This window comes from Aureobasidium melanogenum (genome assembly GCF_000721775.1).
Source record: "Aureobasidium melanogenum CBS 110374 unplaced genomic scaffold scaffold_10, whole genome shotgun sequence".
Lineage (NCBI taxonomy): Eukaryota > Fungi > Ascomycota > Dothideomycetes > Dothideales > Saccotheciaceae > Aureobasidium > Aureobasidium melanogenum.
In genome coordinates, this window is record NW_024470062.1 from 359,505 (window position 1) to 380,676 (window position 21,172).

Consider the following 21,172-nt stretch of genomic DNA (forward strand, 5'->3'; position numbering starts at 1 on the left):
TCTTCGTTCTGTGTTCTGAGACTCTTACAACGCCAGGGGCTCGACTTATTTTCCCACTTGCTTCCTTGCCTATAAATTCCACCACGAACAACCACGTGCAATCGAACAATATGCCCCGCGATCTAGCCGCCTTGATGAGAGGTGACGAGGAGCCGAAGGACAAAATCTCCCGCGACATGGAAAAGCAGGACCACCTAGCTGAGATCAAGCCTTACGTCCAAACTTTCACCACCTCCGACATCGACAGTGCCGTCAAACTGGAGGATGCCACGTTTCCCCCAGAGGAACGCGCAACCAGAGAAAAGGTATTTGTACCACCATCGATGCATTCTGTACCTCTCTCGTCAAGCCCCCAACACGTGATCTTGTTCTCCTTTCACCACATTTAGTATTGCTGTGCTCTCTCTGAGGCGCTATCTGCGCCTCTGTCCGTTTCTTGTGGGATCATACTCGGTGTCTTTCAGGCCAACTCAAGGTTACATGGGAGACGGCCTTCCTACACGCTGAGTCTATCAGATTCGAATTTCGCCAAAGTTCAAGCCAGGCACACAGGACCCGTAGATAAGGGCATGAATCTTGTGCAGCAAACAGAGTTGGTCATTAGTGGTTGCTGAGAAGCTTTCACCGAATGTGACCCCACTGGCTCGAGATTTACTCGAGTATTTGCATTGCCGGGTGCTATACAGACTATAGCCTACAGAAGGAAACCGGCATCACGCGAACTCGCCACTAAGAGACAATGTCCGATGGTCAAAGGTCATCTTCTGGTATCAGCTTTTGAGCTCCTGCCAAAAGCCGCTGATCAGCGTCTACCTCTTTTTGTTCGCTGCACGATTCGGTATTTTTTCTCGTACCACCGCTCGATCACGATGAAACCAAGTATACTTGTCTGGTTCTGTGGCTAACACACATCGCACAGTTTGAGTATCGCTTCACCAAATGCGGTGGACTATGTCTTGGCCTTTTTACCTCGGTCGACACAAGCGATTCATCAGCACCTCTTGCATCGGTTGAGACGGCCTCCAGTGCCCATTTCGTGTACAGTGGCGTACCAACGCGCAAGTCAGTTCTCCTAGCTCATTGTGTGGTCACCAAAACAACCAATCCCACTGTCATGGACGAGGATATGGAAGTACCTAGCGATTGGAAGACTTCTGGTACTGCCTCGGGCAACGTTGGCCACAGAGAGGAAGGCCGTACCATCGCTGTGCACAGTCTAGCTGTCTTGCCTTCTCTACAAAACCAAGGACTTGGTTCGACTCTGCTGAAGGCCTTCATCCAGCGAATGGAATATGTCCAAGCTGCTGACAGAATCGCTTTGCTTGCTCATGGTGAGCTTGTGAAATTCTACGAGAAGTTGGGCTTCGAGAACAAGGGCCCTAGCAAGGCAACATTCGGCGGAGGAAACTGGGTTGACATGGTCTGTCGATACTTTGAGAGTGTGATCCCGGAATACTGACAAGGCAAATAGGTTCTCGAGTTGAAGAACAACCAAAAATGATAAATTCATGGCTCAACGATTCACGACTTTCCACACAGTTTTTGGAGGCATCTAAGTGTGAACTGGTCGGCTGCGACTAATCAGTGGTCTATCTAGGCTACGTAAGAGCTCGTCCAGAGGGGGGTGCATTGCGCGGGCAGCACCACGACTTTCCAGACACAGACTGGGGACAAAGGTACCGACCAAACATTGGCCTGCATGAGATTCAAGTGGTGCAAGCTCCAAAGCTGTCGTTGTACACTATCAGATGATAATAACCAAAAGCTTCCCGTTTTGTTGAACCGTATCTCTTGACAGTTTTGTCAAACTCCACTTTTAATGGGTATTGGTGTCTTTCCTCTGAGCCACTTCATCCTGGTTCAGCACGCCATGACTAGATGCAGAGAGGATTTAACACGCTCTGCTTCTCGACTAACTGAATAAGAAGTTTCAACCAGGTTTGCCTGATGCATGCATGTCGATCACACGGCTATGCATGCTCACCGCCCCGCATGAGCACGAAAATCTACGACTGGTCGCGAGAGGCTGGTAGCTTGTTGTAGCTTATACAAATAAGGCTAGATTCTTACTGCAGCGCTACATGGTCTTTGTCTTCCTTACATATCTGCCTGCTGGAACATATCGGACAGGGCTGTCATTAACTAATGTTCTCCAGGACAATGATTGTGTCCTTCCATGAAGACCAACTGCTCGAGGCTGCGCGATCTATATCGAGTCTAGACAACCATTTTCAATCTCATCGCGTTATGAAAATAATAGTTGCACAGATGAGTTGTCTGGAAATAGCACAGCCTCCTGTCAATACGAGGTGTAAAGCTACCTATCCGCATTCTGGGGTCATGTGCTACGTAGCTCGACTGGCAAAGAAGGCAGGTACTACAGCGGATGGCTGGGGCTCCTTCCCAAGCACATACAAAGGCAAGTGCAATACAAGTAACTCCTTCCATGGCACTGCGACTGAGGTTCTTTGCTTCTTCAATCAACACCTCTTTGTCTTCCTTTCTTCTTCAACATTCACAACAACATCCACAACATCAATTATCACAAACACAATCAAAGTCGCAGCAATGAAATCAACAGTCTGCTCCCTGACCATCCTCGCCGGCTTGTTGGCCTCCACAAAGGCAACGCCTATCCCTGTCGACACCAGTCTCAAGGAGTGCGGTGATCAATGGTACAGCCCACACAGCTATACCTGCCGAGCCGGGGCCGATAGTAACGCCCTCTGCCCGGTCGTTAACGGCGAAGCCATGGATGACTGCAATGGCGCCTGCTACACACCTCTACGCTACAAGTGGTTATCTTCCCTGTCAATACTCGGCGCAGTTACTGACCATGACCAGCTGCAATGGAACAGTCCTGGCTGAGGATCCAAGAAAGACTAGCGGAACTTTCACCCTCACTGCGAGCAATCCAGACCAGGCCTTCGACGGCCAGCCCATCCAAGCTGCTGGTAACCACTTCTGGGTCGGATCACATGCTGCCACCTACTGCCCAACAAGCGTCGGCAGTTTCTGCAATTCATTCCCCAATGACACTACCCTCATCGGCAACGGCTATATGGTGAGCAAGAGTTAGTTCTGTTCTTTGTGCGCACACTGATCAGAAATGAGGCCACTGCAGTTCCCGGCGGACAAGCCATCTATTGGCAGACGGACGGAGCAATGACCTTCACTCAAGCACACTCGGCCTCCCAGTACAACCTGAGTTACTACGGCGGCGGGATTGCTTACGAAGGCGGCGGCTACTTCGGACCCAACGGCGAGGACATGGTCACTTGTCCAGTCGCGCCAGAAGGCAGTAACACAACAGCGTGGAAGCTCTTCGCACGCCTGTCTGGAGTTCAATTCCCCAGCTCGTGCGTCGGACTTTACGTTGTCGTCCACGATCAGAACATGACAGCAGGTGCCTGGCAGTACACTTGAGAGAGCCCAGTGCAGGTCGATGGAGAGCATGAGAGGTGGAAGGATGAATGGGCTTAGAAGCAGGTAACGGGTCTGGAGCTGCTCTCATGGAATGCATGACTAGGAGTTACAAGCATGGTGTAGGCTTTCAAGAAGCAGGAGGATAAAGCAGATGCAAAGGTCACTGCTGTGTAGCATAGTTTTCGCACTGCTAGAGCTTTGATAGTGTCAACATGTATTATTGTTCTTGATCAACGTTCTTGTTTCGAATCGATTAAGGATAGGAGGAGTCGTGTTTCGGGAATGGAGAAAATGGAGATTGGCGGCGGGTCCGGCAGGTGGGGCACGGACGCGATGACGCGCCATGGGGCAGCAGCGGGAGTCTTGGACTTGAATGTCGGAGCTGATAGCGAGGTAGTTGATCATCTGTTACTTGTACTGAGCAACGAGTAATCTTTCTTTTCGTAATCTGATCCTCTGAGAATCTCCATCGGCACATAGCAGCAGCCGTCGGCTTCCTCAGGCAAACAAATCAGCGAGGACTCTGCCCAGACAGACCAAGGACTAAGGCCGAGCTCGTCCCCAGACAGGGCAGAAGCTCCCTGAATACATACGTTTCTCTACAAGACCATCAGGAGCGCGGGTCGTGTCCATACCAGACCACATGGTTGTCAGACGATGAGCTCGCGTACCAGCTCGACGACAGCACAGTCGTCGACCCTACGGCCTCGAGCGCCCCGACTCATCTCCGGTCTCGATGATGAAGCCCCGGCTGCTCTGAACCCAATCCCACGCCATGCCTCGCCCTTACCTTCGCCCTTTGACTCTCGCGAGCCCTCGCCTATGCCCTCCACGCGCTTGCCGCGGACTGCTTCATCCCAGACCGTTCGCCCGGCAAAGAGCATGAGCCGCTTGAATCCCCATCGTGCTCAGTCCCCCGCAACCTTGTCGGCCTTCTTTGGAGAATCATGGTCTGCTATACAAGGCATGGCCTCGGACCTGCTTACTCCTTCTCCAGTCTCTTCCAAAGCTGCTCTCTCGCCGCGACGTCGTAAACCCTCTATCACCTCGACCTCGACACGAAACACAAGTGCCCCTCCGAAGCAATGGGGCGTACCCACATCCACCCCTTCTTCTGGTGTCGGCCTTGGCTCGTATGAAGAGAGAGAGTCCTTGATACGTGCTGAGAAGCGCAAGCAACTCATGAACGCTACTCCAGAACACAACACAATCGGCCATTTCAAGCGTCGTTCTTCCGAAGATGGCGCATCCGCTTCTGCTCCTCCTGAAAATGGTCATGACAGAGACGCCTTGGTATATGTTCATCATGTTAAGCCTGAAGATACGCTTGCCGGAATTACCATCAAGTACAACATTCATCCTTCAGCCTTACGACGCGCAAATCGCATGTGGCCCAACGATCGTATACAAGCTCGCAAGACTATCCTGCTCCCTGTAGACCAGTGCGCCGTCAAAGGTACTCGTCTAAATGGCAGTGAGGATCTTTATCAGCTAACTCAGGAGAACAACCCTTTTCCTACATCTATAGAAGAGGTCAAGACACCCATACCAACAGGCAGGAGGAGGAATGAGTCTATATCTACAAACGGTGATCGACCTTCGTCTTCGTCATGTCGTTCTTCACACGATCCAGAAGCAGATTGGGAACACGATTCATGGGTGCTCTTGCCAAACAGCAAGCAGCCTACAGAGATCGCCCGATCGTCTCGACGTAATCTGGCCTTTTTCCCACCTGCTAGACGAAAATCTCAGTCTTATTCTGACCTTGACACACCTACCGCCTCTCTCGACCTCAACAGATCTGTGATACATGAAAACCCTCTGGACTCTCCTAAGCAAGAGATACCTCAACGACCACGCGGCATCAGAAGGTCATCTAATGCAAACAATGCTTACTTCCCCAGCTATCTGGCCGGGCCAGGGGGTGTCGGAACCATGGCTAAGAATGTTAAGTCGCCTGGTCCTGCTCAAGATGGTTTGAACAAGATGTTTGCCAGTCACCTTCCTAATGTCGCTCCCCCACCGAATCAGTCGAACCTCTATCTCCCTGACATTCCAACATACTCGGATAATCCTACGCCCTTTACACCTGGCCTCACGCATGCACAATCGCCTTCCATCAATATCGAGAATGTAGGAGCAGCTGTCGAGGGATGGATGCGTAAAATGGCAGCTAAAGCCAGCACGGCTATTCCACCACCACAAGATCGAGGAGCCGCGAATAGAGGTGGACCAAGTGGAATCGGCGATCTGATCGAGATGGCTGAGTCTTTCGAGATAGGGGAAGACGAAGAGGACGAAGAAAAGCACAGAGGTCGTCAAGGCTCAGAGAGCACTGGCCGACCCGGTATGAGCAGTAGTGCTTCTTTCGCGTATGCTTCAACACTCAAGGATAGAGCGAGGAGTGGGACCAGTGCTGGCGCTGGCAAAAGGCAAAAAGACGATTAATTCTGATTCAGAGGGGCGGATCTTGTTGTATTCTGGATGGCATGAATCTGAGTAGCGTGATAGAGCAATCTTCCACCAAAACTATTGTTGTCAACAGTGTCTAGTCCGAGTAGTCTGAAGTGATCTGAATCTGTGTTCGTCCTTCCATTCTATGTATTGTGTTGGGCTTTCACGTCCACCACCGTCGACTCGATAGTGAACCCCTGAGTATTAACAAATCCATGTATCACTCAAGGCCGATCCTCGTGTATCTTTAAGGCTCTGAATTGAGCAGCATTTCAAAAGAGGAGTCGAGAGAAAACATATTGCAAAAAGTGCATAGCTATACAGGCAACCCTGGCCCGTGCGGACCCCAAGCATGATTATTATTATTATTATTTTTTTTTTTTCCTTTTCTTTTTACATTTTTTGTCGCCGAAAGCGCCTTTCCCTTCTCAGAGATCTTTCCTTGTGTTTGGCCAAAAATCCATACTCTTTTCTCTTTGACAAATTGACACCCACCTTGTTCTGCACACCTTCTTTGGACTGTGAATTAGCAATTCTAAGAGAAGCACAAGACTGAGAGGGAACCATGGGTTTGACGAAATTTGAAAAGCTTCCTGAGGACGCGGTTCCGTTGACGCGGCATTCTGATATAAAGTTGGTGTTGGATACACCAAAAGGTGTGTTGTTTTTTTCTCTCTATCATATTTGAAATAATAAAGAAGAGGAGGAAGTATCGTGACGATACAGAAAATCTAGATGGTGGAAGTTCCTTCCGGATTGAGCCCCCAATTATATACCTTCTTGGCCATTGGTATTTTGCTTCTCTCGCTCTTTCCATGAGTCAATATACTAAGTTGACTTGACACTGTCTTGACATTATCATTTTCAAACCTCGCAAAATGTCTTCCTCCGCCTTTGTTGGAATATGTATAACCATAACCATGGACTGACAGGAACTTAAATCAAGGCAGAGGCGTCTTCGCAGCAGCACGCATACCCGCACATACCGTACTAGAAACCTGTCCAGTACTAGTCCTCGATCCAACAGAAAACAAAGAGCACATTGAGAAGACAGAGTTGTTCCACTACACATAGTAAGGCGCCTTTTTTCCATTTCATCCTTCAAATCCACTTCTGCCCTGAACTGCCATTCTTTCATTCCTCCCAAACAGAAGACACTGATACCTTTACAGCAACTGGCCCTACACCTGCCCCAAAACACAAAAACAACTCACAACCCAAGCTGTAATCCTCGGTCTAGGCAGCATGTTCAACCACTCAACACAACACCAAAACGTGGGTTGGGAAAGAAATGTCGCCAATAAAGTCATCGTCTACAAGACTTTGAGGGAAATAGAGGAAGGAGAAGAGTTGTGTATTTCGTATGGAAGTCGGTTGTGGTTTAAGGATGCTGATGTCGGGGAGGAGGAAGATGAGGGGGACGGCTTGGGCGTGCTTGGGGGTATTGAGGTGTGAGTTTTCATTGGTAGGGAAGGTGCTGTTGAGGAATTTCATGTGTGAATGGAAGGAGGTTACTCGAATGCTCTCTCCCACGACAATGCATGGTGGATTTCAAGCTATCAAGAGGCATAGTATTATTCCAGTTGAGGAAAGATCCAGAGAAACATCTTATGAATATCGTCTCTCTGTGGACACAACTCTCCTAAGTCGTGGACATAGTTGTTGGTGCTGTACCATTGGTGCATGGATCATGACATACTGTTGGTCTTGCCAGTGCTAGCAAATATCGCATGTAATTTTGGGGCAGTCAGTACTCATGTAAAGGACAGAACTGGTTCCTTGGAACTTGTAAGATTCTCGTATTCGTGTTTCGCAGATATGCCTCCTACCATCCTATCGTTCCATCGTTCCTGTCCACCTACAGCTATGATTCTCCCAAGTAAGTGACAAAGACCCAGACTCCCAAGCCCCTGACGCCTTGCAAGAAAACAAAAAGTGCGAGACGGAAATACATCTCTTCAAGAATTCTGCCAAGTCGGCGTCCAACTACCACCCGCAATTGATGTTGTACACGAAGGAGATGTAGTGATCTTGCCACACGGACTTTCTACTCCTTTTCGGTGCCTTCGGCCAGCTCGGCGGCGTCTTGACGCTCTTCCGCTTCGTTCCTGAGGTCGTAGGCGATGTCGAAACATTCAGCGAGTAACGATGTGACACTTCCCTGACCTTCGGGAATATCATCTCCAACCATGAACTTGCCATCTTTCTTCATGTTGTCGATTGAGTTGAGCTGCACCACAGTCAGCATGAGTATGAAAGGAGATGGCAGAGTGAAATAGACGAACCTTCATGCTGTACGGGTACAGCTCGCGAGGAGAATCAACACCACCCGCGCGCTTGACTTCGAGCAGGCAGCGTTTGAGAGTGAGCAGTTGGTTGTAGATGGGCAACAGAGCTTCTGAAACAGGCTCCGACGAGATGATGTAGTGGTAGATGTATGAGTAGCTCTTGCGAAGAAGGTAGAGCAGTGTCTGTAGGAGCAAATGTCAGTTGGGAGTAACAACGATGGGGGAAGGTAACATTACCCTCTGCGCGTGTAGATCGGCAGGCTTCCCGTCGGCGTCGAGGAAGTTGCCATCGACGCGAGATTCGTCGATGCGGTCAAGCTGTCGTTGGTAGCTGTACAAGTCTGTCTCGCGCAGAGACCAGGCCTGGGTGAGGTTCATGTTGTCGAGAGTGTTGCGCAGCTTTACCAGTTTGTCGTAGGTCTCGCGGAAACGATCTTCGATCTTGCCTTGCCTGTAATATTGTTGGTCAGACATTCGGATTGCCAGGTAGCTTGTTTTGACTTACTTCTCCTGGACGATTTCGAGCCAGAGTAGACAACGGCTCAGCAGGAAGGAAACGACCTTGTCACCCTCCTCAATATGGTTCTCATCAATATGAACTTGTTGCAGGCGTTCGGCGTATGCTTCCTCGGCTGTCCTGCCCTTGTGTGAGACGCCAGCATCTTTCAACTCTGCCTGAATCTGCCTGAGCTGGTCCCCTAGTTCTTCAACTTCCTTGACGGGGAACTTTGATCGTGTGTTGCAAGCAGAGAGTGAGCGCAGGATTGAGACGAGCTTTTCGTAGTAGCCCATGAGTTCGGGTTCGAGGCGAGATAGCGAAGCCTGGAGGTCTTTGAGGGTCTGGTAGCAGACGTCGATACGTGCTTCAAGTAGCGTCATCAAAGAGTCACTGTGGACGTCTCGGCCGCGTTCGACAGATGAACGCCATTTTCGGAGATTGTGTTCGATGGATTCGAGGTCTTGGGGTAGGTAGAAGCCGGCTTCCTTGAGATGGTCCAGGAGACGCTGTGCAAAGACGATCAGTACAAACAAGGCCATATGCGGGATTCAAAGGCACTTACTTTGACGGTAGAGACGGCAGAATAGACAGCGGGAGCTTCCTGGTTACGACCGATGGTAAGGAAGAATAGGGAGACGAGCTGGAAGCAGTCGTCGAGCACCGTGTCGACCCTGTTCTGTTCGCTACGCTTGTCTGCACGAAGATCGTTGAGCTTCTCGACCTCCCCGATCAACTTTGTGTAAAGGTCCAAGACATCTTGGGTGCGAATGTATGATGAACGGTCGCTCTTGAGCACGGAGAGCTGGTCACGCAAGCCGAGCAGACGGTCGAGGATGGGCTGTTCCTTGGGATCGAGCGGAGAGCGCACAAATGGCGAGTCGGTCATGCTGTACTATGAAAGTGGACTGGCGGTGTTTCTGCAAGGATACGGCGTCGAGACGTGGTATGCGGATGCGTGGATATGGTTATGTCGGTTGCGAGGCGGTAGATGCTTCGGTGACTGCGCTGACGTATTGGCAGCGGGCAGCGGGCGGCGGGCAGCAAGAGGTCCGAGGCCGTTTGCACATCTTGCTCATCCTGCACATCTTTGTTCCTCGGCATAGCGCGCTGCCTGCTTTGTGCAACCTGAACGAGCTCAAGTCACCTGACAAGCCCAAGGAGACACCGCCGCCAAGAGTGCAGACGGCCCGTGCGCCCACTCGCCAAATTCCATCGCACACTTTTCTGCAGCCGTGGCCGACTCTTGAATCCGTCGTCAACCACGAGAAGAAGTCCGTCTGTTACCCTCGCAGAAAACAGAAAGGCATCTCTTTACCCATCCATCAAAATGTCCACCGCCGAGCTCGCTTCCTCCTACGCTGCCCTCATCCTGGCCGATGACGGTATTGAGATCACCGTATGCGACGCCCTCAGAATCTTCGACAATTTCGCGACTCCCCGCTGACTTGCTATACCAGGCCGACAAGCTCCAGACCCTCATCGCTGCCGCCAAGATCGAGGTTGAGCCCATCTGGACTCAGCTCTTCGCCAAGGTACGATTTCACTGCTCGCGAACTATTGCAATACAAGCGCACACGCTGCCCTGAAGAAGCAATCGCAACAACCGCAAAAAATGAAACTTTGTCTGACTCGTCGCGTGTCTACAGGCTCTTGAGGGCAAGGATGTCAAGGAGCTCCTCCTGAACGTCGGCTCTGGCTCTGGTGCCGCCGCCGCCCCCGCTGCTGGTGGTGCTGCCGCCGGTGGTGCCGCCGACGAGGCCGCCCCCGCCGAGGAGAAGGCTGAGGAGAAGGAGGAGTCTGACGACGACATGGGCTTCGGTCTCTTCGACTAAGCGTCTCGTCCCCCTCTATTCGCTTCACCTTCAACAAAAAAATCCTCCCCCGTTCTGGTGTATCTTCAAGCGTGGTGGAATCGCTCAGGCTATTGGGAACAGTTTACGGCTCCGGAGGAACATGCACCTCTCTGCTGCTTCTCGTCGGTTCGCCCGCGCGGCTTTTTTCTGCTCGCCTTTTCTATAGTCCGAAGGTTCGCCATTCAAAAATGGACCGGCTCAAGCAAAAAAATCTCCACGAAGTCATGCGTGCTTCCTGTGTCTGCGCAAACAAGTGATGTGCCTTTACTGTGGTTGAAAGTCATTCATCTTTTCGTCTGTCTGTCTTGCTCTACTTGTCTGGCTCCAACGAGCTACTGTGAATGCGCATGTCTTGAGGTCCCATCTTTCATATTCCCTTGATCTTAGCCATGCAATGCTCCTCTTCTCAGTATATCTCAAACAACAATGTCAAAAAGAATGCATGTCCCCGTCTTCGCCATATTCGCCTTGAGATGCACCTCTAATCCGTTCTCCCGTGGTATCATTCGCCCATTTGTTTCGACTTTTGCGCCTCCATATACATTTTCTTGTTGAATCGTTAAACTCCTCTTCCACGAGGATAGCTGCGTAGACTGGGAGCATCTGACTGCCTCTCAGCTGCACTCTGCAGGCCCGAAGCAATGTACTCGGAAGGAACCACCACAGAGCTTGGCGTCGAAGGGACAGTCGCAAGTGCCGCTGGTCCAAGTGCTGCGCTCAAAGGGGTCGCAGGCACCGGTGTCACATATCCAGACACCGAGTTTGATCGAAGTGCTGCCTGGTACAGCTGGGATCCGTTGACAGCAATACTGACTTCCTTGACTGCCTTTTGAACTGGTCGCATGACTACTTTGACAGAATCCGTGTCGTAGCCTTGGTTTCCAATGTTTCTGATCTCAAGAGCGAGATCCAACCAGGTCTATTAATCTCGTCAGTCAGTTGTTCAAGAATCATCTGACAAAGCAAAAAAAAAAAGAAAAAAAAGAAAAAAAGAACTTACTCGCACGAATTTGTCGCACAACAGCCAGAAGTCTCGTTGAGTGCGCAAGTTAGGATCCTTGAGTTTGACCTTGGAAAGTCGATTTCTCATCGACTCCAAAGCATTGATGGCAACATCACACTTTTGGAGAGCCATCGACCAGAGACGTGACATTGATCCTTGCATTGATCGTTTGGCTGACTCGTTTCGGCTGTAAAAGTCGACTCTGCAACTTGGGAGAGTCTGCGCGGCAAGTTCGCACGCATGTTGAAGCTTCAAGAAGATAGACTCGAATTGACGTTGTTCTTCGCTTTCTTCGGGCGGCTGCTGCAGTACGACGGACCGTGGGATGCCAGAGGCTGATGAAAATGACTCGCCAGATCGTGGTGTCACGGCACTCATGCTTGTCATGGTATTGCTTCTACTCGTGCTGAGAGGTACTGGAGGAGGAGCGGTTCCAGGAGTCGTCAGTCGTGAAGGTTGTAAAATAGTAGCGCCTCGTAATCTCTTCTTTGGTGCGATCGGTTTGGCCTGGGTGGGTGTGCTGGCCCGACTGATGGTCGCTAATGATCCGCGAGCACTTCTCGATGATGTCTTGACTTCTGTAGCCTGGAACGCCAAAGTGTTACGGATCTCGATCAGAGTGCCGTAAATATGAAGCATGAGGCTCCTAACATACATGCCTTCGCCACGCAATGCAATCTTGCGGGCATGAAGACGGAGCTCTGCAGCAAGAGCAGAATAGCTCTGCAGGACATGAGCACACTTTCTGCGGATTGCTTGAATCCAGGGGTCGTTCTCTGATGCTCTGCTCTCGCCAGTGCCAGTGGAGATCTGGCTCAGCCGTCTGTCAAGTTCTTCGAGACTTGCGCTTGATTCGAAGAAAATTCGCTCCATTGTAGTCTTTCTGGGCGTACCGCTCTTCATAATACGCACGGCATCGCCAATGGGACCGTTGAGTTGAAACAAAGCAAAGACAATTCTACTGGCAAGCTTAACAGTCATGCTCGTTGGTCTTGATACACGCCGGTCTTCCGGTAGACTGGACAATCGGCGACGAGCTACTGGCATGCGACTGGAAGGCTCCATGGGACTGACCGCTCCAGAAGAAGACTCGTTGCCGCTGTGGGCAGCCAGACTTAAGCTTGAAGCCCCTCTATAGTGGTGTGGTTTGAGCGTGCCAGTGTCAGTCACCGATGTATGAGAGCTTCCAGAGATCTTGCGAGGGACATAGCCAAGTCGTTTGGAACGCGCACCAGTAGAGGTGACGGTTTCGCTTCGAGTTCTGCCATTCTCGCCTTCAGCAGCGAGCACTCCAATGCCCGGACGTTCGAATCGACGGCCTATCGGAGGGTTCACGAGAGAGTCTCTAGCACGAGACCTCTGCGGAATTGGTGGTGGTGGCTTGAGACCTAGTCCATCGCCTGATCTCAGGTTGTCAAGCCCTTCAATGCCGCTCATGCTCGGTCTGACAGGAAATCTGCCTGATATTGACCTCTTTGGGGGACGTGGGGTTTCTAGACTGGTCTCGCTATACCACTTGTCAGTCTGATTGCTTGAAGCTTGTGATGTGGGAGCCCATTACCTAAGATCTGGTGTTGCTCTTCCCAAAATTTCCCGTTGTTTGTATTCACGGAGAAACAATTTGACCTGCGAGCAAACCTGACGAGCCTCTTCCACTGGAGGTCCGCCTGGAGAAGCGCCGAGAGGATTGGGAACAAAGACTTCCGGTGGTGGAAACTCCATTGATTTGGATCCAACTTTCAGCTTCTGCAAACGGGACATCTCGCCCATGCAAATTGGCAAACGCTTGATCTGATTTGACTCGATGGCCAAGAACATGAGCGAGTACATGAGGCCGACATCGTCCGGGACTGAAGTAATGTTGTTGTGACTGAGATCCAGGATCTGAAGTTTTCTGAGATGAAAGACCTTGGCATTGTTAGCCCGATGCAATGACTTTGCTGTGAGTTTCTTCGTACCGGTTCTGGAAAGGCATTCAGTTTGTTGTGACGAAGATTGAGGTACAGCAGATTTGAACAAAAGATGAGATCGGCAGGTATCTCAGTAAGTCGATTGTGTCCGAGCGAAAGTCTCGCATAAAGTTAGCATGGTAATCTCAGTTATACGAAAGGGGTCCAATTGTTACCGTTCCACCCGATCTCTTATCAAATTGATCAACTCGATAGGCAATGTGCGCACACCCTTGTCACTCAAATCGAGTGTATCGCCAGGCTGCGTGCCATAGCCAAAAGGTAGTTGCGCACCACCATCTAGGGCGGCGAGTTGCTTCTCCTCCGTCTCCGCAAGCGCTGACTTGGCAAGTGCAATTAGATCTTCAGTGTTTGCTGCCTGCTTCGTGGACGAAGCCTCGCCGTGATTAGATGCCATTTGGGGTATCAGATCGTGTGCCTGATTTCATGCTGGTGTTAATGAGTTGGCGATATCGTGAGTGCACTTGACCTGCAGGCAGGGAGTTAAACCTACGGCGTTGTGTATGCAGGAACACGGCCGTGCACGGTCGTCAGTGCTCATAGGGCTAGAGATTGACGGCAGTTTCCGGTGACCAGGGTTACATTGGAACTCGGTCATATCAGATTTATTTTCCTTGTAGTCAACTCTTTGTGATGGGTCGCTGGTGCCAGTTGCTCATGAAAGACGTTCTCATTCAAATTCATAAATCAAGCTTTTGCTACATGTGCTCAATCTCCAATCTAGCTTCTCAATGTTGTACTGTAAACCACAATCGTTATCTCGTAGGCATAGAGCTTAATTCTTGACTGGTGAAATCTTCTCGCTCTCATCTTCTCTTCTGATGTGTCGCCATTCCTCCTCATCTGCGGGTGCATCAATGGTGTTGGCGGTCAACTCAGGAATCTCCTCGTCCTCCATCTCTTCAGGCAAGATCAAATTCAGGATCAGGGCGACAAAGGCCGCAACGGCGAAGCCTTGCTCCATGACCAGTACAATGGCGTTGAAGAAACCCTCCAGGGCTTGGTTGCTACCGTGGTATGTGAAGACATAGCTGAACCAACTGTATATTTGTAAGACACTGAAAACATAGGAGGCAACAATACTGTACATACGTAGGAACAAGAGTAGCACCAAAGCCAGGGGCGAATGCTGCGGCCAGGATGAATCTGTTGCGGCGGCTGAATGGGACTGTTGAAATGATACGCAGACCGCTAGTGGCGACAGACGCGAACAGGAATGTCGTCATGCCACCTAGTACAGCGGAAGGGATTGCTACTAGTGCAGCTGCGAACTTGCTGAAGATTCCCATGATAAGTAGCCAGAAGCAGGCTGCATACCCGGCTTTTCGGTTGGCGCATCGGGTCAAAGCCTATTTCTTGTCAGCTTTTTGTCTTTCCTTCGAGGATTGTAGAGAGCACGACAATAACCCCATTATTCTGGGCAAACACAGACATAGGACTAGTGACATAGTTAGTATCAAGGTGTTTTAGGAGGAATAAAAAGGAGGGAAAACGTTTTGGAAGGGGGGGGGGGGGGGGGGGGTTCAAAAATCCTGAAATCACCGCTCTTGAGAAGTGGCCCATGATATACATCACTATAGAAACACAAGATAGTTTTCATATCAGACTTGGATCCAGTGAGGGTGCATTGATGAGCCACTCTCGTTGGACCAAGGCACTGTTTTAGAAAATATCGTGTATTTTTATAAGCACGTAGGTACGACAGAGACAGCAGGAGATGTGTTCACTTACGTCAATGTGCAGAGACCTGCAATGAGTCCGTTCAATCCGTCAGCAAGGACACCACCTTGAATGCGGCTGTTGAATGTCGCTCCGTCGACCTGAAGGCGAGAAACATCACAAGACGCAGTAATGTCGCCCATGGCTTCCATAGCCAGGACAATGTATACCGTCAGTAACGGCAAGACCAGTGGACCGTAAACCTTCAACTTGAAGGTGCGAACCCAGATGAAGTTGGCGACAGGTGCAGCATCAATACCGCTGCGATCGAAGTATCCGCATGCGGCAGCTACAATACATCCAACGAGCAGACCAATGATAACAGCACAAGACTTCATGATTGGGCTGCCGAAGCGCTCGGTCAAGATGATGCTGACGAAGACAAGGAATCCAAGTCCGACAAACTCTGCACTTCCCCAAGGAAGTGCGTGAGGCGCATCGATGGTCGGACACAACCTATAGATACCAGATTCAGGGCGAGATGAGCAGCTACCACTGCCTCCAGCCCAATCCTGGAAGCCGGAGCTGATCAACGATATACCAATCAGCATAACAGTAGGTCCGGTAACGATGGGCGGAAAAATCTTCTTCAAAGTCTTTGGTGGGGTGAAGCTCATCAGTATTTCTAGAAGGGCGCAAACACACGAAGTGGCGATCAGTGCGCCGTATCCATCAGGGCAAGGGAGGTGGTTACCATCTGCATCCGATGGACAGAAACCGGTGGCATACATTTGCGAAAAAGCACCTGTTGCGACGGGGATGGTTGCGAAAGATGTTCCCACGACTGAGATCAATCCAGTGCCGACGTAGTAAGGAGACTTCCAGATATGGAATCGGGAAATCTGTATCATGCTCAAGATACCGCTCATAATGAGACATGCCGAAACCAGATACTGTTGATCTGCCTGGATAAGGTTGGCACTGCCCGAGAGGATGATAGGAGGTGTGATGATGCCTGCAAGCATAGCAAGGGCATGCTGGAGCCCCAATAGCAAGGCAAGAAACACTGGCATCCTGTCGTTAAGGCCAAAGAAAGGGCCTGCCCTTCGTGCCCTTTTCATGAAGGGGAGTTGAGGCTTAAAAAGAAAGCCATAGTCGTAGTCGCCTACAAGTCCTTCTTTGGTAGTAAAGGCTTTAATCAGGCGACGGCCTTTTTCGGAAAAGGACCTCTTAGGTGTGATCTCGGGACCAATTGTATCTGGACTATCGTCCTTAAAGTTGTTGGTCATTATGTCAATGATGGTGTTTCCGCGAGTTCGATTGAGAACGGCACTTTCTGGGAGATCAAGGGCTTAGAGGTGTAGTCTGTTAACACTTCTGCTGGTCGTTTCTCCAGTCGTGTGCGATATTGAAATGGAATCTCATAAGGTACAAGCAAACAGTTATCTGAAAGAACAGGAGGGATGGAAATACAATGTCTTTTGCTCTGAATTATATTGAAAGTGGATTTACAAAAGTTGGGAGTATTGAAAAGATATATGCGATCGACAAAAGATAAGCTATGTGACGAAGGTCAAAGAAGATTTCACTGTACCGTGTGGATGTACAAGGAGGGCAGAACCAACCGTTCGGTCGTCGGCGATGGCCATTTACGTCAAGCTGTTACACGATCTATTGGCGCGGGCAAAGTCGAAGAACATGCTATGTCGCCAGAACAGTCATTAGGAGATAGGCTGTTGATGGCTATTAGAAAGGCCGGAGCCGTGCGACAAGATGGATCCTTCCAACAGATATCGAATGCGTCCTGTTGCTCGATGTGATTTCGTTAGAGGTTCGCGGCGCTGATAAGAAAATGAGAAGGGAAAAATCAGGCCGCGTTCTCCACCTCCGCCTCCACCTGCTTCTCTCCACCTTCGGCCAACCTTGCCGGCATCTGACACCTTGGACACACGTCGACCACAGCGTCTGTCCTCCTCGTGTGCCAAAGTCCCTAACATCTGTTGTACACCAATCCTAGCAAAGAGCAAAATGTACACTACCTATTTCTGCAGAGAGTGATCAAATTGTTGCTTCTCGGTGGGCACTGTCCTGTGTCCTGGTACTCTTGTGCATTTATAGCTACACGATTTACATACTCTGGCACGCGGGGGTGGGGTATGTCTGGACAGAGTCATCTGGAAGGTTTGAGTTTGGATTAGATTCCAGCTTCAAAGATTGACGTATACAAATACTCGGTGTAGTATGCAAATTGACAAAAGAAATCCCAAATGTGTCTATCTAGGTGCTTTTCCTTTATAAGAGACAACGCCTTTTCGCCATGCTGCTGATGTAGCTGAGCTCTCTTTTGGTCCGGACCCCGATGCGCGCCTTTTATGAAAACATGACCCGATAGCAAGAAACACTATTCATGATAAGCCCCTTCCTGACTCCTCAAAGCAATACCCAGGTGTGGTGATCAAAACTGAAAGAGATGGCGAGGAACGTCGAGACGAACCACGTCTGTTGTGGGGAGTGTGTCTCTTACACGCTGATGGAGCCAAGGAGACGGGCATGAGGGCCGCGAGGTACAGGAACCACACCCATGCGCTGAAGAGCGACTTCTGCAGCGTCCTCGCGAGCGTTGTTGACCCAGTCTCCGTCGTACCAGTAGCGAGCCTGGTGCTTGCATCCGTTGACCTCGACCACACTGGACCAAGCAGTACGGCCACCTGAAAGATGTCAGTTTCTGCTTCTCTCGATTCGTTCCGCTCAAAAGCATACCACGTCTGTCAGAACATTCTTGGAAGTTGGGAGCACGGAGGCCACGGCTTCTGCATTCATCTGCATGTCCAATCAGTGTTGGTCACCGTCACACGATGGAACGAACTTACTTATGAGCTTGTTCTGCCAGACAGTGGAGTGTACTGGAGTTGTGGCGGTGTGAACCCTCGAAGCAGTCATAGAAGCCATCTTAGATGTGGGCGAGAGTAGGATCGGCAAAGGCGAGATAGACTTGGGTAGGGTAGATTTTGGCGGTAGGGACTTGCAGAGTAGATTGGAGGGTGACTTGACGAACTACAGCTTCGATGCATGAGTTCTTATACCGTGCTCCCGTCCTTCAGCTACAGTCTTGACCTTCGACATGTCACTTTGCAATCGCCAACATCCTGGACAGCAAACCGGACAGTTGCTTCGTGTCCTACTTGGCAGGCTTCAGCCCTGGTGAATTGATAGGTACGATGTGTACTGTGTGCTGTCAAACAAGGCAAGTAGCAGCAGAGATGTCAAAAAGGGTCTTCGAAACAATTCTGTCTATCGGCTAGGCTCTTTGCAGGGCCGTCCCGCCCGGCTGTAATACCCAGGTTTGTTTGCGTATGATCTGCTTCCAACAGCAAGATGGTGGGTTCTCATAATACCGGCTCCCGAGCCGCTTTGTTGGATAAGAAGGCCCGATGAACTAGCAGTCATATAAACTCCACAATATATCAATCATTTATAACAGAATCCGAATTGGCTTGCATTCGGCATCAATGCCGCGATTAGTCAACGCCAGCTGGTCGGGCAGCGACCCGCTGGAGCTGGTACTGCACCGTGTGCGGTAGTTGCATGCTGGCAAAATTGGATAGAGTGATGTTCTCCTTCATTGAGCCACGTCATTCCGCCATCAGGACACATCAAAGATCATAGGAACATTGTCTGTCCGCAAGTTCAAATCCCAACTTCAAACTTCTCAGAAGAGGAACACTCACTTTAACGACATCATCGCCCAGCAAGGATGCCGGGTGCCCTCGGGTACCTGCGTGATCAGATACAGGGGCAGTCGGACGGTGTCGCCTCCCCGAGCACTCTAAATCTTCAAGAGATTGAGCGGTGAGGAGCACATATTTGTACGACCATGAGTAGCAGAGTAATGATCGTTCAAGGATTACTTGAATTTTTTGATGTATATATTTATGTGTATCATGGATGACAGGACGTTATATGATCCGAGCGTGTGAAAAGTCAGGTGTTCGTGCCATTATAGCGACCAAGAAAACACATATCAACGCGATGCAAACATTCTGAGAAAATCCGGAATTATTTGTGCGATACAGACTAGATTCGTATGCAAGCGTATCGGGCAACTGACAGGTTTCAGTATGCGTGCTTTGACTTGGAGGAACCAGAAAAGGAAACATCGGACAGGCTCGAGATGCAGAAGACGAGTCAATCTCAGATGCGCAATACTTCTGCACATCATCTCATCGAAGCGTCGTGTTATACGTCGCAACTTCCTTTTCGAAGCGGTGTAGGCCGGCGGCTTGCAGTATCACCTGGACGTTTGGCGCCTGTACCCATGTACTCCATGTCTAATCGAAATTTTGGGACAGCAGTGGCAATCCCAGCACGAACTGGTCTGGTATGGAACCGGCGCTTGATGCAATCGTCGACCAACGCTATTAGACCAGCAGCAACCACAACACTGAAGATGGTTAGTTAGTAAGGCGGTGAGTTTGAGATTAGCAGAAACAAAACCTACTCTGAGATTTCGTTGTGGTTTTCGATGATCTCTGCATCGGTTATACCCATAGTGCAAGGTGGAATCCAGCCTCCTTTCGAGAGCTCTTCACGCTGTTGCACACCGCTCAAGAAAGTAGGCTGTATCCGGGCCAGAGGGCAGTCCTCATTATTGCGAAACAAACAGAAGGATACTTCCTTCGAGGATCCAATCCGATCTGTGATACGTTTCCAGACATAATGGACTCCCCAGTACTCAAACTCATACCTTTTACTACTCTTAGCACCACGACGTTTCACCTCCACCTGAGCATAGTTCGAGAATTCGAGTTTGATCGTCTTGGTGGGGACGGGTACACGTCCCCTGCTGGAGAAACCGATTGGTGCGACGACTTGCTGGTTGAGCTCGATACTCTTGTGCGACTGAAGTGACTCGTATCCAGAATCCGATCTCTTGAGTCCTGCGGCTGGACCAGAAGCCTTGTGTTCTGCTATCGTACGAAGAGATGCAAATGCGTTGCTGAGAGATCTCTGAATGTCCATCCTTCGTGCAGCGGCACTCTTTTGACATTTACGCGAAGAGTGGCAGACTTCGCGGCCAGATTCTCTGCAATATCTTCTCAACGAGAATTGCCTAGATTTCAAGTCGTGCATGCGGAGGTGAAACAGAGTGACATCGATGGGGCTGTACCGCGAGTTCTCATATACTGTGTCAATCCGGAGGTTCATGTTGCCGTCAGGTGTGGAGTCATCATGTCTAATCGACAGAAGGCGTTCTGATGGAAACAGTTCGGCAAAATCTGATGGAGTTGATGGAATTGCCCGGCTTTGATATATATCAGGTCGGGGCAAAGGGCGAGGTCCGTCAGACAAAGATTGCTCATCGTCATCATCATCAACTTCTGAAGGCACAGTCGAAGCATATGTTTCTGCAGACGACCTGGGATCCTCTACTTGGCGATAGTGTTCGAGCCTGGAACCCTCGAGCCTTCCCTCACATGTTTCGTAGTGCACAAACGGGGGTCTTGATGAAGGTCCGGTATACTGGGTGCCTTGTGTACTGTGAGACTGACGAGAATGGTTGCTGCTTCCAAAATCACTATTCGAAAAGCTGGAGTTGCGACTCGGCAGGCTCTCAGAATCGGCGTGGCGGCGATGCATGGTACAAGGAAGGCGGTGTGATAGATCAGGGAGAGGAAGCACTGCAGCGAAGGAGCAGGTAACCTTTATTATCACGGGAAGAAATGCTAGGTAACGTGGTGGCAGTGGGGACGGCAAAGACTAGGTGGGTGATGCCAGGCCGATGGCAACAGCACATATCTAGCGAACGAATGGCGATCGCAGCCATCTAAACGACAATCAAATCAGCAGGCACGAAATAGGTGTCGACCTAGCGAAACGAGAAAGGACGGTGGCTCTTCTAAGCACATGGGCTCCTGTGGTGACACGATTCATCGAGCCCATCACGCATCGATCACACCTTGACCGCTGCGCCCAACCTCGTCTCGACCTGTCGGGCTCACCACAATCCAATCACCTTCCTC

General features: G+C 50.3%; 10 protein-coding genes across 10 annotated transcripts; 5 read left to right on the forward strand and 5 right to left on the reverse strand.

Moving 5' to 3' along the window:
• Positions 1-110: 110 nt before the first annotated feature.
• M437DRAFT_75320 (polyamine acetyltransferase, variant) lies at positions 111-1,501 on the forward strand (the record flags this gene model as incomplete). Its single annotated transcript, XM_041026402.1, has 3 exons — positions 111-305; positions 920-1,420; positions 1,472-1,501. The coding sequence occupies 3 exons, from the start codon at positions 111-113 to the stop codon at positions 1,499-1,501; spliced, it is 726 nt and encodes a 241-aa protein (XP_040879811.1).
• A 1,067-nt stretch (positions 1,502-2,568) lies between these two features.
• Positions 2,569-3,426, forward strand: M437DRAFT_48395 (uncharacterized protein; the record flags this gene model as incomplete). Its single annotated transcript, XM_041021652.1, has 3 exons — positions 2,569-2,795; positions 2,845-3,064; positions 3,115-3,426. The coding sequence occupies 3 exons, from the start codon at positions 2,569-2,571 to the stop codon at positions 3,424-3,426; spliced, it is 759 nt and encodes a 252-aa protein (XP_040879812.1).
• Positions 3,427-4,092: 666 nt separating this feature from the next.
• On the forward strand, positions 4,093-5,850 carry M437DRAFT_16045 (uncharacterized protein; the record flags this gene model as incomplete). Its single annotated transcript, XM_041018844.1, has 1 exon — positions 4,093-5,850. A coding segment is annotated over one exon (1,758 nt), but the record flags the coding sequence as incomplete, so codon positions are not given.
• Positions 5,851-6,445: 595 nt separating this feature from the next.
• On the forward strand, positions 6,446-7,335 carry M437DRAFT_75323 (protein methyltransferase; the record flags this gene model as incomplete). Its single annotated transcript, XM_041026403.1, has 3 exons — positions 6,446-6,536; positions 6,827-6,953; positions 7,053-7,335. The coding sequence occupies 3 exons, from the start codon at positions 6,446-6,448 to the stop codon at positions 7,333-7,335; spliced, it is 501 nt and encodes a 166-aa protein (XP_040879814.1).
• Positions 7,336-7,927: 592 nt separating this feature from the next.
• On the reverse strand, positions 7,928-9,553 carry M437DRAFT_48565 (uncharacterized protein; the record flags this gene model as incomplete). The annotated part of the gene is made up of 5 exons (XM_041021689.1): positions 7,928-8,110; positions 8,166-8,351; positions 8,406-8,619; positions 8,674-9,173; positions 9,230-9,553. The coding sequence occupies 5 exons, from the start codon at positions 9,551-9,553 to the stop codon at positions 7,928-7,930; spliced, it is 1,407 nt and encodes a 468-aa protein (XP_040879815.1).
• Positions 9,554-9,994: 441 nt separating this feature from the next.
• On the forward strand, positions 9,995-10,499 carry M437DRAFT_48233 (uncharacterized protein; the record flags this gene model as incomplete). The annotated part of the gene is made up of 3 exons (XM_041021620.1): positions 9,995-10,063; positions 10,125-10,199; positions 10,314-10,499. 3 exons carry the CDS (start codon positions 9,995-9,997, stop codon positions 10,497-10,499), a joined length of 330 nt encoding a protein of 109 aa, XP_040879816.1.
• A 580-nt stretch (positions 10,500-11,079) lies between these two features.
• Positions 11,080-13,890, reverse strand: M437DRAFT_75326 (uncharacterized protein; the record flags this gene model as incomplete). The annotated part of the gene is made up of 5 exons (XM_041026404.1): positions 11,080-11,439; positions 11,521-13,030; positions 13,085-13,431; positions 13,482-13,593; positions 13,649-13,890. 5 exons carry the CDS (start codon positions 13,888-13,890, stop codon positions 11,080-11,082), a joined length of 2,571 nt encoding a protein of 856 aa, XP_040879817.1.
• Positions 13,891-14,268: 378 nt separating this feature from the next.
• M437DRAFT_48808 (Xanthine/uracil permease) lies at positions 14,269-16,441 on the reverse strand (the record flags this gene model as incomplete). Its single annotated transcript, XM_041021725.1, has 4 exons — positions 14,269-14,533; positions 14,586-14,842; positions 14,895-14,931; positions 15,225-16,441. The coding sequence occupies 4 exons, from the start codon at positions 16,439-16,441 to the stop codon at positions 14,269-14,271; spliced, it is 1,776 nt and encodes a 591-aa protein (XP_040879818.1).
• Positions 16,442-17,672: 1,231 nt separating this feature from the next.
• Positions 17,673-18,101, reverse strand: M437DRAFT_48461 (uncharacterized protein; the record flags this gene model as incomplete). Its single annotated transcript, XM_041021668.1, has 3 exons — positions 17,673-17,860; positions 17,913-17,972; positions 18,023-18,101. 3 exons carry the CDS (start codon positions 18,099-18,101, stop codon positions 17,673-17,675), a joined length of 327 nt encoding a protein of 108 aa, XP_040879819.1.
• A 1,362-nt stretch (positions 18,102-19,463) lies between these two features.
• Positions 19,464-20,735, reverse strand: M437DRAFT_12823 (uncharacterized protein; the record flags this gene model as incomplete). The annotated part of the gene is made up of 2 exons (XM_041018680.1): positions 19,464-19,593; positions 19,651-20,735. Coding segments are annotated over 2 exons (1,215 nt in total), but the record flags the coding sequence as incomplete, so codon positions are not given.
• Positions 20,736-21,172: the final 437 nt, after the last annotated feature.